General features: G+C 35.2%; 3 protein-coding genes across 3 annotated transcripts in view; all 3 read right to left on the bottom strand.

Annotated features, from left to right (window-relative positions):
- On the bottom strand, positions 1-4444 carry LOC108971196. Its single transcript, XM_018937083.1, has 2 exons — positions 3988-4444; positions 1-336 (listed from the first exon to the last, which is right to left on the bottom strand). Exons 1-2 carry the CDS (start codon positions 4206-4208, stop codon positions 75-77), a joined length of 483 nt encoding a protein of 160 aa, XP_018792628.1. The 5' UTR covers positions 4209-4444; the 3' UTR covers positions 1-74.
- A 3910-nt stretch (positions 4445-8354) lies between these two features.
- The window catches only part of LOC108971233, a gene marked incomplete in the record, with an annotated part of 34174 nt that continues 26425 nt past the window's right edge, over positions 8355-16103 (bottom strand). Inside the window, 2 exon segments of the mRNA XM_018937171.1 lie at positions 8355-8595; positions 8684-9290. Coding sequence (XP_018792716.1) covers positions 8475-8595; positions 8684-9054 — 492 coding nt within the window.
- LOC108971235 lies at positions 14778-15338 on the bottom strand. The gene is made up of 2 exons (XM_018937178.1): positions 15013-15338; positions 14778-14945 (listed from the first exon to the last, which is right to left on the bottom strand). The coding sequence occupies exons 1-2, from the start codon at positions 15336-15338 to the stop codon at positions 14825-14827; spliced, it is 447 nt and encodes a 148-aa protein (XP_018792723.1). The 3' UTR covers positions 14778-14824.

Here is a 16103-nt window from a genome sequence, read left to right as displayed (position 1 = left end):
TATAATAAATTTACAAAAATAATAAATTAAAATAAAATATATGCAAATCTATTTTATGCTTAAGAGTCTCGCCTTCAATCACTCTCATCGCTCGTCTTCGTCATCTTTAATTTCACCAGCTCTTTCGCTTGCTGATTCGCTCGTATTTTATTATCGAGCGCCTCCTTCTCGACTTTGCGAAAGCGTTGCCACTTATTTTCGAACACCACATCCGAGTGCTGCATTTTGAACAACTGTCGCTTGTACCAACTCAACGTTATGTAACGGCCAATGTAACATCCACACTCGCTGCAATAATGGTTGACGTCATGGCGACCACTCCAGCGGATGGGATTGCTTCAATACATAGGAATTGGAATAAAAACAAAGAGATACATACTCATAAATATATGTGAAATTTAAAATCATAAATTTTGTATAATAATTGGAGCATAAACATTGTAAACAATGGAAATAATTATACGAGCGCGAACAAGTTTATAAAAGCATTTGGAAAATTGTAGACATTCCATAAATTATTCGCTGAATGGTTTAGGTGGGATTGGAAATTTTCGAAAATATAAATATTGTTGTAGAGGTAAATTTGGAATTTTAAATTTATTCGAAATTCAGAGATATGCGATTTTATAAATTAGGTCGAATAAAAAAAATATTGAATACAAGAGAGAAATATTTACCCCCTAAGAGTACGTGGGAGAATATAATAACTTTTAAATCATCGAAATTGTTTTCAGTCCTCCATATCTGTGTCTTTCCAAAGTTTTTAGGTCATAGCAAATCGGGAACGAAAAACCTTTATAGGACTGAGTAAAACCTCGTATTTTGGTAGTTATTGCAGCTAGAGGAAACATTCCACAAATAATTTGCATTATACTTGTAGTAAAATTTGAGTGCCTGATAAAATTCGATTACGAACGGATTATATATTCCCAGTTGTCAAGTAGTCTTTTCTTGTGATATTGTTGGATATTCGTACGAAGTTCATCAATCGTCTCTGCCTTGTTGGCATAGACCATTGGCTTAACGCAGCCCCACAGCAAATAGTTTTACGGCGTCAAATCGTACGACCGAGGCGGCCAATTAACTGGGCCATTTTGTTAGATAAAATGTTCAGCAAACTTGGTTTTCAATAAAACGATTCGATGTGTGACTTGTGGTTGCATCCTGTTGAAGCCACATATTCTCCAAGTCCATATTATCCAATTCGGATCAACAATATTCGTTTATCATTGAGCGGTAGCGATTGCCATTCACAGTGACATGCTGGGCTTGATTATCACGAAAAAATTGATTATCACGAAAAAAAGTACAGCCCAATGACGCCGCGCGTCCCATTAACCGCTCCAAACTGCAATTTTTTCGGTATGCAATGGTATCTTACTTTTAGAGTGATGATTATCCTCAAGCTATTATGGATACGCCGAAAAGTCACAGTTTACCGGCTGCATGAGCAGAGGTTATTCATTTATCAGTATTTCCTCAAAAACGAAAGTCATCACAATTTTACAGTGAGGTATTCTATATAGCCAGAACTAATTACATTTTTGTAGCTGAATTAGAGGATTCTGATGTGGACGACCTTTGCTTCCAACAACACGCCGATACATATCTTACAGCCAACAAAGCAATCAATTTATTGAGAAAACCTTTTGGTGAGCGTATTATCTCGCATCGTAGACCTGTGCAATAGTCCGAATCAACACCACTACTTTTGTGGGGCTATGTGAAGTCGCTTGTCTACCCAGATAAATCCGAGAAGACTGACGTCTTGGAAGATATATTCGGCGCGTTATTGCTGACATCCGACGCCAATTGCTGGAAACAGTGGTCGAAAATTCGACTTTTCGGCTGGAATTCGTTAGAGCCAGCTACTGCGGTCATTTGCTAAAAATCATTTTTAAAATAAAATGACAAACCCTTAACTTTGAAATAAATCTGAATTCTTTTCATGTATAAGTGTTAAATTTTTTCTTGAAAACCACATGTCTAAAATAACACACACACTAAATTATAAATTTTATGCAGTGATAATAAGAAGTTAACATTTATTTATTATCCTCATTTCAAGCGCATTTTTATAAGAGTTTGTAGGCATGTTTCAATAAAGAGGGTAATACCGTATATCTTTTATATGTGTATCTGTATTTTTATTTGTATATGTTGTAATAGGTTATATACACTTGTCTACTAAATTAGGAAGGCGTAAATATTCGTTACTACGTGAATACTTCCATTGCTGCTTTTTGGTGGCTGTCATGCATAATAATTAGATTACATGTATGGTTACATGGTTATAAATGATATTTTATGGATAAGTGTTGCATTTTATTGATTTGCTGTATTAGTACTTATATTTGCATATACGAATAACAACACAAATTCAAGCCGAAACATGAAAAATTTGTCCATACTACTGCTGCCCTCTTTTTAAGAAATGCAAGTTTCGTAATTTAAAGAAATTAATCCTCAGTAATTAAAACACACAATTTATATTGAAATATTCTTTTGGATCAAAAAAAAAAAGTCATTAACTTACAACTTCATTCACCGCAGTCTAATGTGGCCACACTAATTATACCCCTAAAATGTGACGTTCAAAAAAAATTGGTAAAAGAAATTGAGAAAAAGAATTGGTAAAAAGATGGGGATGTCATGATGTTATGAAGTTATGAATAATTATTCATTATTATCTCAAATAATTAGTCACCACTGATATCATCCATAGAGGATTTTAAAAAACAGTGGGCATTTATTTTTCAGTGTACACGAGGGGATCACTGATCTAGTAAAAACACAAATATTAAAGTGAAAGCTACTAAGCCTACATCACAATATATTGAAATTCAAATTGAAGTGTCTCTACGAGGAAAATCTGTGTCCAATCAAATCAAATCATACGGGGAAGTTTTCAAGTTTAGTTTAGTTTAGTTACAAAGATACACTGCTACAAAACGATCTCTCAATTTCCTTAAAATAACTCCCATGTTAGCCGATTTATGGAATATAAAGACAATTGAAAGTTCGAAAATCTTTATATTAGCTATATGGGGCACAATAGATCTTACCACTATTGCAATCTTAAATTGCTTATCTTATGTGGGAGTTAAAGAAAATATTGAACCAATTCAACCCATTTTTGCCGTTGAAGTATATTAAAATCAATGAAGCAGCTTTCCTGAATTTCAATAACGTAACATATCTCACAGATAGACCGATATTATCGTCAAAAAATCAGTCATAAACATTGGGTTAATATACTTGAAAATGGTGGAGTACGTCCCCATGGTTTCCAAATTTGACATCGGCTGCTATAAATCACTCTTTCGTCATCCCAGGTGTAAAATTTAATGTCTCTGGCTCACATTCATTTATCGCGCCCGTAGTAATTTCAAACAGTACCGTTATATGTCATACATTTTCCCACTGGCAGTAGGGGTTTTTTAAATCAATTGTCCTAAGCGAATTTGATTGCTGCAGCTTTAATTATTTAGGAGATATGTACATATATTAAGCCTATTCGAGGGCGGGATACGACTAGTTTTTTGAAAGCTTTAGCTCACTGGTTTACCTTGTTCGCCAAGGAACACGAATACCAAGTTTCATAGCAATATCTCAATTTTTACTCAAGATACAGCTTGCACGGACGGACGGACAGACAGACAGTCAACCGGATTTCAGCTTGTCTTATCATTGTGATCATTTATACATACAAATATAACTCTTTATTTAACTCGCATAACTTGGTATATGGCATTGGCGCCAACGTACGTGCCGAAAATAACAACTTACAATTGTCACCAAAAACGTCTTAGAACACTACGTAATTTTTTTATACTAAATTTACTACTTTGTACTAATTTTGAGGCCCTAAAAATTGTTTATGGTAACAGTGATAACACTTTTTGATGTCATTAACTGACCGACCACAAACGATTATTTTATATTCGATTGTGTGCAATTTTCTCCTCTCACTTCGCTATGACTTACCAACAAAGGCAAAAATTAATCACAGCAACACATTTCTGCACAAACGTCACTGCCTGCCGATCCACACTGGTGAGGCATTTCGCGCCGCAAGCCGGACACTGTATCTCAACGGGCTCTTCTAGTAAATGTCCCACGTTCGAAGGCAGCACCGGCATCACATCCTCCAGAGCGCCATCATTACTGTCGATTGTCACAATGACTGTGGACTGTGTGGTTGCCATATTTGACAGCTGTTTGGCGATGCGGCGCTAGTCTAATGCGTAAGCGAGCTCTCGGATTTTTTTTCTTTTCTTCTCACTTTTGGCAATATTTTTAACACTTTTAACTTTATTTTTGTGATTTTTTTTTTTCAACACTTCACAACACGTTTGGCGAGCGTTAGCACCAGGTACACATTTCGAATTTCGCTACAAATGCCGTCAAAGCAAAGCGATCAACTGACAATACATAGAATTTCCAATCGCCGCTATTGCCAGCCAACGCTGATGCTCTTTCTGTTGGCATCGTTGGCGTTGACGCTGGCATTGTTGTTGTGGTTGCTGTCATTTATGATGGTTTTTGTTGTTGGTCTGGCTGCCTTTTCGGCAGTGGGCACTCAAGCTAATTGGGATTATATATGGGATCAGCAAGCTTTTACTTGTATAGCTATATAGTATAAAGAGCAAACGTTCGCTCTCCCCAATGAAAAAGTTTTGAGTAATTTATTGCGTTCTTCGCTTCGATTGCTCGGACTGTGCCACACTTTGATACTGTGACGCTTTTGAGGCGAATGCGTAAGACCGTTGGCAGCATCTGGGCTGAACAGCTGGGCACAGCAGCAACAGTTGTGTGCTAAGTTAAATTAGAGCATACATATATACATATGTGATATAAATATTATTTTTAACTATAATAATGTTGCATAGTTTATTTACTTACCTGGCGATCGAACCCCACTGAATTGAAAATGTTTCAGTGATCAACTCATCACGCTGTGACACTACAAAAATATTTTTTTGTTTTTGTTTAGTTAGAATTGACTTATGTTTTCTAGCTTGATGCTAAATTTATAGACTATATTCCATTTTTCGACCAGAAATCTTAATAAAGTACATTCCAAAGGTTTCTTCGGCAGATTTATGTTTTTTACTAAAATTATTATTTAAAATTGCTTTGGGTCAGAATTTATAAGCCCGGAAATCTCTCAGATTACACGCATGTGGTTAATTATTGCTTTGCCGAAATTTTTAGAAGCGCTCCTTCCAATTATACCTTATATACGAATTCCACCGCTTTGATTTTTATTGCAAATACAGCCAAGCGTTTCCTTGGACCCATATATTCCCTCGTTTTTTCTTTATTATTTTTTGTTAACAATATATTTTTAAGGATCAGCAGTAATCTGCCATATAAAAATGATCCCATAAACCATAATATCTTTCTTTCCTTACTTTTAGATTCTAGTGGAATAGGTCTCTTTTTTCTCACCATAGGTTAGATTAGGTGGCTGATCAAAAATCGCACGTGGATTGCTACAGTATGTAGCTCTTTCTGAAGACATAGAAAAGAAGAACTCCTGTGGTCGAACTTAGAATTAGCAAAACGTTTAGTATCCAATACAAATTTACACCAGCGTTTAATTTCCACTACCACCAATTCGGTGGGGTATCTGAAGGTATGCGCTCCATAGTGTTTAAGTCTTAACCTCCCAAACGCGGGACAGTCAAGAAGACAGTGTTGAGTTATTTCTACCCCATATTCTTCCACACAGCTTCTGCAGAACCCTGATCGCACCGTTAATGAGTTCAAGTCTAATATGTAATCCAATATTAATGAGTTCAAGTTTAATGAATGGTCAATTCTCTGAACGAGGCTGCACTTTGGAGCAGTAGATCTGCTGCTACCTGAATGGCTGCAACCTCGGTTTGATAGTAAATTTTCTCACCATAATTATCCGAAAATTTATCTAAATGATTGCGAATATAACCTTACATGATACTAATATTTTTTTAGAATCTTAAAGCCTGTCATAACTTTGATGAAATCAGTATTTTCATGAATTTTTCTATAAATGCAGCATTATTTAATTCTTCTTAACTTGTTCTTGTATTACATCACTGAGTTTATTTTGAAGAAATTACTTTTGTACAAATGTTTTCCCTTTTATTCACATCCATTGGTAGATTATACCCATATCTGGGTATTTGGCGACATCATTGTTTCTGAGTAGTACATGCGAATTACTTCTGAAACGGTAGAGAGGTTTCTATTGTGTAAAACAGGACAGTTTTCAATTACCTAGACGTTTGATTTTTAATAAAATCTGTAAACGTTTCGCCTAATTTTTCGCATATTTTCTGTAAAGAGCTTGAAAATAAGGACGAACGCTAATCATTACTAGAAAACTAAATTTTTATTATAAACGAGCCGATATTCATCAAAGTAGTAGATATGCAGTTGTCTTAAAAACAAGAACACATCCAATATTGGACACTGGACACTTCAAGCCATCAGAATTGGCTAAGATATCTAAGGCAACAAACTAACTTCAGTTTTTGTTGAGCTGTGTAATGCTTTCAAAGTCAACAGCTTTTGCAATAAGTGCTTTCAGGCATGCTCCGAAGCATTTTAACAAATCACTTAGTAGTCCTGTAGGAACTCTATTTAACACCAAAAGTCTATGTGATTTTCAATTCTCTGAATAAGTAATTTTACGTTCGATATGCCGTATCTACAAATAGAGATGACGTGATATTAACAGTTTGTGACGGTAATCTTTTTTTGCGGATTTGTGTCAAATTTTGTCAGTGTGTTCAGAGTGGTTGGTCATTTCGTCATGCCGCGATTGTCCAAGGTTATTACGCAAATTCATATTTGTTACCATTGAAGTGGATAAGTCAAATCCTCATGCGGTTCAGCAAAAGCAATTGCACCAAGAATTAACCGTTTAGTGCAGATTTTGGTATGAAGTCCTTATTATTATTTTTTTTCTTTCTAATAAAGCAAAAATGCCGTTATCTTCAATAGCGACTGCAATGATAAGATGTTGCCAAATATTTTTCCAGAAATTTGATGAAATCGACAGAGATGATTAGATCTTGTGAGCGTCGATATAAATTCTGATAGAAATTTTGAACTACTTCCTCAATTTCACAAATTTGACACAGCTCCCTTTTTGATTTACAGGCAAGACATTTTTGTGTGAATTTCGGCTAAGAGTAAATTAAATGTTGACAAATCCCATGTAAAATTACCTAATAATAATCAAACATATTTTTATTACATGCCCTTGTCACTTAATTGGATGAAATTTGCGAGATTCTAAGTTTTTTCGAAAAAGAATTGTTCGACTGTTCTCTCTGCTTGTTGTTGCCTACGGCAATTTACTTAGTCTTCTCTAGACTCAGTGTCGTATAAAAATAGACTTCTGACAATGCGATCCTCTGCGCGAATAGATATGTGTCTATACATACATTGTGACAAAAAAGCGACCCGAAGTTGTAATTAAATTCCACGCGTAAATGATATTTCAAACCCATGTATTTTGCTAAGTTGGTAGGACTGTCTTTAATTACTATGCCACATACGAAGGCGAATTGTTTACATCAGCTACCTAAATCGGTACACCTCAGTAGTGTGTTGAGATTTTTACAATAGATAAAAACATCGAACAAAGAATTTGTCTCAAGTTTTGTATTTCTCACCAAATTTTGTGTGCGGAGAGATTTGAGATTTTGAAAACATGCGTTGTTCTGGTCAACTTTCGACTTATTTAACTCATGAAAATATTTTGTATTATATGAAAGTTTTATTTATAAAAGTGAAGAATATGGTGCTTGAAAATCGCCAGAGAAAAGAGATCAAAGAGAGATCGAAAGAAAGCTCGACATCCATCGCGAGTTCGTTTGTATGATTTTTGTGGACTCGTCCCAATAAAGCGGAATTTTTCTCAAAAAGATTACCGTAAACATCTCGTCTCTTTGAACATACTTGACCGTGCGAATTCCGATCCCACATTCATGGGAGCAACAAGTCAAGAATCATTGGAATAGAACCCCTTGTCAATCGATCGAAGTGATAAAACAAAATTCGCTGAAGTAGCGGAAAGCCATCCCAAATATGCTTATGAGAAGTGTTTCGAGGAATATTTAAATATTTTGCGTTTTATGTACAATTTCCGGATACCTTTTTGCCACAATGTGTGTATATAGAGACATAAGTATAATTGTTCATATACAAAATGAAATAGACACAACATTTCAATGCAAATACTTAAAAAACTGAACTTTTATTCAAATATATATGTATGTATGTATGTATGCTTTGGGTAAAAACAAATAAATTAAAATTGAAAAATAAATGTGTACATATTTATTTTATTTTTAAATGTTAAAAAATACTTTCTATATTCATATAAATTATTCGATACAGATTAATAAAATTATTTGCAAAAACTAGACCAAAACAATTAGAAGTCTTACTAAGGTACTATAATAAAAAAATCTTGCTCAAGTGGGTCGCCAGTAGAAGCCTAGGTGACCGCCGCATCTATTGCAGAACATGCGTTTGCTCTTCAAGCGACTCTGCAGGCACAGATAAACAAAGGACAACGAGAATATTGGAAAACAGCTGTGGAATAAACACACAATTGATTTTTAATAAAGTAAAGTTACAATTACAAGAAATAAATTCTGAGATTTTCTCGTAAAACACGCACCAGGACAGTGTGGAGAGCAAACAGCTGAGATGACCCAAGATGCCGCTCATTTGCACCGTTTCGCTGTCGGCACGCTGCTTACAGAGCGGACAGCGTATCTGATAGGTACTCGGTCCAACGGCAAAATAACGTACATGTGGTTTCCCATCATCCTTAACCTTCGGGGCCCAAGCGGTGGTGGTTTGATTGCGTCTCTGCAGGGATTCTTCCACACCGGGTTCATACTCATCACGCTCACGCACCGTATCGCCGAGAACATAACTTAAAATTGCATCAGTGGCCTGTTCGAATCGTTTCTCCGGTGTAGTTGGTGTAATCGGTGTATTTGGTCCACTCAAACTTATTTCAACCAGTTCGATTTGGGATTGCATTTTGCCAGCGCAGTGATGTTCTTTCAGAAATGTTTTTTTTTTCGTTCCTTTATGTTTTGTGCTTTCAGCGTTTATACTTTTATTCAACAAAAAAATCGCTTCTCTATTATGTTTTATTTACTTTCGTATTTTACTTTGCGAATTTTCAACTAATCCGGTCAACTGCGGTTGTCTTTGTTGTTCGAATGAGCAGAGCCAACTGGTTGTGTGAAGACTAGCCGAGACAACCCTAAAACGCTGAGAGATTTTTATTTCTTTACGATGTGAGAAAGGTGAGTGAGTAACTATGAGTGGTTTGCGTCAGTTATTTTGTAGAGAGAATGATTTGTTTGTTGGCTAATTTGGTACCAACAAAGACACACATAAGAAATTAATAATATTTGCTTAGAATGTTTCAATTTTATTTTAATTATTAAATATTAAAAAAACATTATTCCATATTATTATTAGGTGTGCTGCAGTTGGTGGTGATCGATTTTGATATATCCAAAACGTGATAAACTTCACTTAGGAATTTGAAAGAGAAACCCCGTTTCTACATTAGAGACTTTATTTATGTACCCCATACTTTTGATTGTGCGAATATCTCCGTTTTTTGCCAAATAATCGTCACTTGTGAGAAGTTTTGAGTTTTTTGTTTCAATTAAAGAAATCGGCGGTTGAAGCAGATTTCGATTTTACTGACCATATGCGTGAAGGAAAGTCAAAGAATTTGAGATGTTATTCGAGAAAGAACCATTTCAAATGCAAGAAGAACTTAGGAGTCGCTGTTGAGGGGCTCCTAAGCTTTTTCAAAGCGACTACATGCGAAAAGCGACCTCAACATGAGGAGAGGCTCGACAAAAATCATTCTGATGCATGACAACACTCGGCGTCACGTTGGCAAACCACGTTAAAACCTACCTGGAAACGCTTAAATGGGTAGTCCTACCCGACCCCCCAGGTATTCCCCAGGTATTGCACCGTCCGATTGTTATTTGTTCCGTGCAATGGCACTTGGTCTGGCTCAGAAACAGTTCCACTAACAATCCGACATCGAGAAATGGCTTGATTTATGATGATAGCATCACGAGATTAACAGTTTTACCGTAAGGATATTCGAGCTTTGAAAGATGGAAAAAGTTGTGACTAGCGATGGGCAATACTTCGAATAATTTATTTGTTACAATTTTCTTACAATAAAATTGCAATTTCAAAAAGTCAGGAAGGGCTAAGTTAGGGTGTCACCGAACATTTTATACTCTCGCATGACAAGTTTCATCAAGATATCTCAATTTTTACTCAAGTTACAGCTGGCACGGACGGATAGACATATCGTCACCCTGATCACTTTGGTATATATAACCCTATAAAAATTAGTTTCCTTATAACAAATAGTATAAAAGTTAAAATTATTTCCTTACAAAACTTCTCATTTATGGAATATTATGTCCTATTCTATATAGTATATTTTAATTTTTAGAAAGTTATTTTAATATTTAGTTTTTAAAAAATTGAATAGCGGCAATTGCAAAAATACCGCAAAACAACAAAAAACACAGGTGCATTTCTTTTAATAACTATGTGTTGAGTTTGTATGGAAGAAATATGCTATAGTAATCCGATCTGAACAATTTTTTCGGAGATTATATTGTAACCTTAAGCAGTAATCCATGTTAAATTTCGTAAAGATACGAAATATATGGTACAGCTGCCGATAGTGAGCCGATCTGAACAATTACTTCACATATTACATTATTATCTTAGAAAATAACGTGTGCCAACTTTTGTGAAGATACATTGCCAAATGTGAAAGTTTTCCAAACAGGCCTTTGATTCCGATCGTTCAGTGTTTGTATGGCAGCTATATGTTATAGTAGTCCGATATCGCCAGTTCCCACAAAACAGCAGCTTCTTGAAGAGAAAATGACGTATGCAAAATGTCAAGAAGATATAGTAAAAACCGAGGGACTAATTCATATATAAGTTAGCACCCTACACATCCAAAATATCATATGATGCATTAATATCATATGATACAAAGTAATATAATATGACAGCACTAAATCGCTGAGAGTGCGACACGTGTAGTGGCAACCTGGGAAAGTGCAGCGTCAGCAAACTTCATACCGACAGACAGACGGACATGGCTAAATCGACTCAGCTAAACATACTGATCATTTGTATACATATATACATATGTACTTTATAGGGGCTTCCTTCTGGGTGTTACAAACTGCGTGGCAAACTTAATATACCCGGTTCAGGGTATAAGAAGGTTTGCGTAGCCACGAGTGTAAATACATTGTGACAAAAGTGTGAACGGATATTGAATTTTAAATTCCTCAAACGCGATTTGTCAACCAGTTTGTATACAGCAGCTGCATAAGTCGGTATACCTCAGAAATGCGTTGCGATTTTTACAATGGATAAAAAAAAAATTGTTTACAATGGACAAAGAATATATCTTAGATTTTGTATTTCTAACCAAATTCGTGGGCGGAATTTTTGTGAATGTTGGAAAAGGCTTGCAGTGATTCAGTTTTCTCAAAAACACAAGCCTACGAGTGGTACAAAACCGTAAAAGACGGCGGAAAGATTATGCCTCGTTCTGGACGCCCTCGACATCTTTAACCGATGAAAATATTAAAAAGGTGAAGAATATGGTGCTTGAAAATCGGCAGGCAAGTGTTGAAGAAATGGCAAGAGAGTTAGATGACTCTTGCCACTCCGTTCGAATGATTTTTGCAAATATTTTGAGTATGAAACGCGTTCTTGCTCTATTCGTCCCGATAGAGCTGAATTTTCTTCAAAAAGCGTACCGTAAACAGGTCTCTTTGGACATGCTTGAGGGAGTTCTATTTGCCACATTGAGGCATTTGCTTGAGAACATGCGTAGTCCATCCGTAGTATTTAAATCAAACAAATATGCTTATTGTTGCTGAAAGAAAGAAATGTTCCTGTAAAGAGTATTATATCTTTTGTGCAACCGAAGTTAAAATTTGGTCATGTTATAACGAAATTGCCATTGGAACACTCTGCAGATATATTTCATAAAATATTATATTTCCTTCTGAATTGTACAACAATATGCATAAATGCCTAAACTTCACAGTATTTTAAGGTCAATCAAGTTAAGTGGGGAATACTTCAATGTAAATTCCTTTATACAAAAACTGCAAATAAAAAAATAAATAAGAAACCTTGATGTCGTCAATAATGCCATAATTGATACTTAATAATATACTCATAACACTATCGACATACATATCTACATACCATACCTACGGATGGATATTTTCACAACACCCACTCGTGAACCATTCACAGTGAAAACTTAAATTTCATTGCCAAAAAAGAGTGCTTTTAAGTTGAAGATAAGTACCTACACATACGATTGTACTTCTGTTTACATTTTGTGCAAAATAAAGCGGTTGTTATTGAATCTATTACCGTTACACTTGATATCATATGTAGCTAACAGTTGACCCACTTTTATGATGAATGTAAAGAAACCGAAATTGTAAAAAAGAAAGGAGGCTGTAATAATGGTAGCAATGACGTAGCAAATACCTTTTTTTTCATTATACTTTTACTAACTGCTTACGAAGCTGTAGATATTAGATATTTATTTATCCACACGCAAGTTGTTAAACTACCTGTGATATGACGGAGCATTATTTTCAATTTTTTTTTTATATTATCCAAATTTCTTTATTAAGTAATATTATAAAACTGAACTGTACATTGGCACTTAAAAACACCATATTATTATTATATAATATTTCCACTTACATAATTCCACAATGACAACAATTAGAATATCACAGTTTTTTTTAATACGAAAACACAGTAAAAAAACAATATTATTTTTACACACGACTTCAAACTCAAAATTTTGAGGAAAATAGTAGAGTAGGACCTTTGATACCACTAAAATTGTGACTAATTAAATTTACAGATAAATGATATTTCAAAACCATGTATTTTACTAAGTTGGTAGAACTGTCCTTAATTAATATGCCAAATATGAGGGCGATCTGTCAACCAGTTTGTTTACAGCAGCTGCTTAAGCGTTGCGATTTCTACAACAACTTTCGACCTCTTCAACTAATGAAAATATTCAAAAAGAGATCAAAATGGCGCTTGAAAATTGTCAGACAAGTATTAGAAAGATGGCAGGAATGATTTCGCTGAATAGTTTGAATACAAAACGCGTTCTTGCTCGACTCGTCTCAATAAAGGAGATTTTATAAACAGGTATTTTTGGACATACTTGATCGTGCGAATTCCAATTCGATATCCACGAAGAGCACTTTAGCTGCCGATGAGACATGTGTTTATAACTTTAACATGCAAACAAATAAACAGTCATCGGAATGGAGGGAAAAAACGAGCCGAAACCAAAAAACCACACCTAATCCGCTCAAAAATCAAGGTCATGCTCATATTTTTTTTTTCGATTTTCGATGCACCGTATAGAGGCGTTTGCGTGAGAACATCCGTCGGAAATTGCCGGAATTGTAGAACAGTTCATGAATTTTAGAATGTGATAATGCACCATCGTGTATCGAGCCATGATTGTGACGGACTTTAAATCCAAAAACGCAATGAATACCAGAGGTCAACCACGGCATTCACCTAATTTTGTTCCGTGTGATTCTGTCTTGTTCTCCAACAACCTAGAACAAACTTAGCTCCTTTGTGCTGGTCGTAAGTGAGCTCGTTGAGAAAAATACACTCTTAACGAAAAAAAAAATTCTTTCTTCCTTTTTCTCAAGAGAGTCGGACACCTCTGCTATTTTATTGTTTTAGATTAGAGTTCTTACGGAGAGCGCCAGGTCCTAAGCATGGATCGCATGACACCTTTATCCAGTCCATTATTACAGCAAAGACTTCATCATTGAAGACTCGCTATTGAGTAGTTTTAAATAGCCTCTTTCAATAAATCACCCATGAATCATATCAAATTGTCATAATGTTTTTTTCAGTATTGTGTGGCAATTCATCATAAAGACTGAGAGTGTACACGAAGGCGTACTAAATACCTATTTTACAAGAACTAGAGAAGCACGACCTTTTCAAGCGACATAACTCTAGAGAAGATCCAAGAAGATCTGATGTTTTCGAGACAAATTTGGTCCAGCGATGAGGCTCATTTCTGGCTCAATGGGTATTGTGAACAAGCAAATAGTTTGATATCTCACTGCTGGAGTTTTTCCTCTGGGTATATGTAAAGGCTATAGCTATGCAGATAATCCCGCTTCGAATCAAGCCTTGGAGCAAAACATCACGCATGTCATTCGCCAGTTACCAGTCGAAATACTCCAACGAGTTATAGAAAATTAGACTCAATGGATGGACTAACTAATACGCGGCTTACATTTGAAAGAGATAATTTTCAAAGAATGTTCTTTCGAATGATAATAAATATTCCGGATTAAAAATGAAAAAAAATATTGCCAGTTAAATTTTACTATAATCAACTTTTTATATCAAAAACCGCAAAACACAAAACAAATTCGAAAACAATTCTACCAAATTCCTTAAAAATTAAAACTTTAATCGCAATTCTTATTTTCAAAACACTTTTCAGAATTAATAAAAAGTCTATTTCAATTTGTATAAAATTTTGATTAAAATATTTTTTCAATTCCGTTTTAGATAAGAAACATATGCTCCCAAATATTAGTCGCCTTAAAAATATTTTGCACACCTATTTCTTTATAAAACAAATTCCACTTTCAACACATTATTGGCACAAATTTTCCAAATCGGGCACATCAATTAATCACTTTTGTTCCCAGTAACCCAAATTTCCACCACACCTTTTGCAAATCACTTTGTTGCCACTTTGTCGCCGTTCAATGGCCCGTTTGTATAGACACTTGAAGGGAAATATGGGCAGACAACTAAAACAAATAAAAAAAAAAGTATTTCTCAGAACTTTTTCACTAAATCTCACAACACATTCATTACCAGTAGAGTAAGCGATCATAACTGATGGTGTCCATATGTAAACGCTGTTCACAGTCCGGACAGTACATTTGTCGCAGACAGCTCAAATCTGTGGGCGAACGATAGGCGTTGGGCACAAATTCAATGCTGCCACCAAAAATGCTATGTAGCTCATTTGAGGTCGTGAGCGACAGACCCTGTTTATAGGGTATTGTGCTGTTAGTAGCTGTGCTACGATCCTTAAAGCGGAATAAGCTCATGTTGCTGTTATAACTGGCACCCTTCTCGAGGAGTTTTGAATTTGTTGTATTCAATTTGATTTCGACGAAGTCCTTATTTACGGGCATAATGCACAGTAATTTTTTAATTTAAAAAAATTTCATTAACTGCAATAAAATGGAGACTTGTTGTTGGCAGCTTTCGAATGTAACTGATCTGCATAAATATTCAACGGCACAGCTGAACTTGTTTGAAAGCGTTGAGCTTTTAGTAGAAAGCTACAAATATTTTTGGTCCAGCGAGATGACATGCGGCGTTGTATTGCTGAGGAGCACAAATGCTTACTCACTCAATGTTAGCGGATAGTGAGTGGAGTTTGAGTAGAGTGAAGTCAAATGCAGTGGAGTCACATAGAAAGACACTATTGTAAATTTTAATTATTACCCTCGTGCTCTTGAAATAGTTTCTGAGTTGCATTTGTCATTGATATCAGTTGCTTACTGCTGAGATTATTCCTCTTGAGAGCAGCAATTGTTATACAAATTAGAGACATGTGATTACTGTGGTTAGATTAACTTAGTTGGCCCCTCTTTACGAAAAGTGATGTAAAAAATGGGTGAAAGCGCCCATATGTGAACACTGGCGGGACCAGCCTATATGTACGGTTAATAGAGTTATCCGCTTAATAGAGCGTCCGTTTAACAGATCTTTTACTAAATTTAATTTTAAAGGCTAATCCATTGTTCCTATAATTTAAAGCGACTCTAACTTCATCAATCTGAATTAAGTATTCATAGAAACAACTTAAATATTAATTATTTGATAGACCCTGATACACAAGGTACAATAAATTAAATTTTCTTTTTATATAAAAATTTTTCAAAATATTTCAG

This window comes from Bactrocera latifrons, unplaced genomic scaffold (genome assembly GCF_001853355.1).
Source record: "Bactrocera latifrons isolate USDA-ARS-PBARC rearing strain unplaced genomic scaffold, ASM185335v1 scaffold_33, whole genome shotgun sequence".
Classification (NCBI taxonomy): Eukaryota; Metazoa; Arthropoda; class Insecta; order Diptera; family Tephritidae; genus Bactrocera; species Bactrocera latifrons.
The sequence above is the reverse complement of the archived record's forward strand: the minus strand, read 5'-3'. Positions and strand labels throughout refer to the sequence as shown.